Genomic DNA, 1,776 nt, shown 5'->3' on the forward strand with positions numbered 1-1,776 from the left:
TCGGTGCTGGAAATGGACTTGCTCATTTCCCACCACCTAGCACCTGTCAATCACAGATGCCCCGCCCACAAGTCTCCTTCGCTGTCATTGGTGCATTTGATGCAATTGTTGAGTTGCCCCCCCCCCCCCTCCCCAACACCCAACCATCCATGTTTTGTATTTCCGGATTTGGGGGTGCATGGGCAGCTGTATTTATAAGAGCTCCTAGGTTGGCGCTGGTCCTCGGGTTTAATCAGGTGCATTGCTTCTGTAATTGGAAGCAGGTGAGGTTCTGGGGGGAACTCAGTAGCCCCCCCTGCTGTCTGCGAGGAACATCACCAGGACTTCTACCAGACACTTACCGGAGATTTACCCGAATCCCTTCTACCTGTGTATGCAGCTGAGGTTTCTGTGGAGAGGGGGGGGGGGGGTTCGGTCCAGTCCAGGTCCAGCCAGTGGAGGAACGTGCTGCTGGGGAGTGTATGAACTGAGCAGCGCCGGCCTTGTATGGTGCTGGAGACCGGAGTCCAGTACTCCTCGGGCCGCTGTCATTTCCTCCCTGTCAGATTTCATTAGTCTACGATCCCTCTGCTGTCATCTTTTCCTTCTGAGTTTCTCCTCAGATTAGTTTTTGTTAAGGTCTTTTTTTACCCCTCCCTCAGGGGAAGCAGCGTTGTGCGGTCTCTTGGGATGTCCCGTGGTGGAGGGGGGAGTGTGTGTCCCAGGACGTCCCGCGGTGGAGGGGGGGGGGGTGGTTGTCTCGGGTAGCCGGGCCTCGCGCCCGCCGTAAACACCTCCTCCTCGCCTCCTCCTCGCCTCCTTCTCGCCTCCTCTCCAGCGTCTCGGGTTCCCTCGCCGTGCGCCAGCCTGCCCCGCTCCGTAACCGCACACGCCGGGGCCCCGGCGACGCCCGACACGCGTCTCAAAACCTCATCAGGCTGCCCAGACCCGCGCCGCAGACGCCGGCCAATCGCGAGGCGGCTCTCGCTCCCACGCGTGGCAGTGGCCCCCTGGAGCTCCGCGCGTTAATGGATGCGCTCCTGGGCTCCTCCTCCTCCTCCTCCTCCTCCTCCTGGATGATTGATGAGCCACTTGCTCTGCCCTGCAAGCCGCATGCGAAGTAGCCCCCCCCCCCCCATTAAACATTTACACCGGGTATATCTGGGAGCAGTGACTGCTGGGATACCCCTCGCCTGCTCATTGGGTAGATTTAAGGTATTGTTGGGGGGGGGGGGGTAATGGGTTTGTTTGTTTCTTGTCAATTTATTTATGAGATCCCCCCCGCCCGCCCCCCCAGTGACTCTGAGCTGATCTTGAGCTAAAACGGAGCTCTCGATGTCTCATTGTTGCTTCTTCCTCGATGTTTTTTCCGGATTGTTCCGCAAAGCAGCCCTTATTGGTATGAAGCTTACGGTGGTTCGTCGCACTCCTGACCCAAGAGGCTGCGTGTCTCGAGTTTGAAAACAGAAAAAATAAATGAACGGAACGAATGGTTTTTCTTTCATTCGTTTTTTTTTGCGTTTGATTTGCGGTGGGTTCTTACGTTCGGACGTGAGCGGAGCGCTGAGCGGCGTGTTGCCGTGGCGACGTGGTTGACACGTTGGCTGCGTGGTTGGGTGACTAGCCACCAATGCTAACGGTCTACAGGGTGTGTGTTTGAGCCTGAAAGCATTAAGACTCCATTGTATGTGGGAATTGTATGAAGTAAATAAGTAAGTAGGTGCAAAAAGGCAACGGAAAACCGTTGGACAGTACAGCTTTGCCGGCCTAGAGTTTTCTCAGCAGAAATTAGTTTCC

The 1,776-nt window shown here is 56.2% G+C and overlaps 1 protein-coding gene across 1 annotated transcript in view; it reads left to right on the forward strand.

Annotated features, from left to right (window-relative positions):
* ltbp1 (latent transforming growth factor beta binding protein 1) overlaps nt 1-1,776 on the forward strand; it is a 111,894-nt gene that overhangs the window by 48,662 nt on the left and 61,456 nt on the right. Inside the window, exon 7 of the mRNA XM_035400914.1 lies at nt 846-1,099. Within this exon, the coding sequence (XP_035256805.1) occupies nt 846-1,099 (254 nt within the window). The remainder of the gene's footprint in view (nt 1-845; nt 1,100-1,776) is intronic.

Source organism: Anguilla anguilla, chromosome 18, assembly GCF_013347855.1.
Source record: "Anguilla anguilla isolate fAngAng1 chromosome 18, fAngAng1.pri, whole genome shotgun sequence".
Taxonomy (NCBI): domain Eukaryota; kingdom Metazoa; phylum Chordata; class Actinopteri; order Anguilliformes; family Anguillidae; genus Anguilla; species Anguilla anguilla.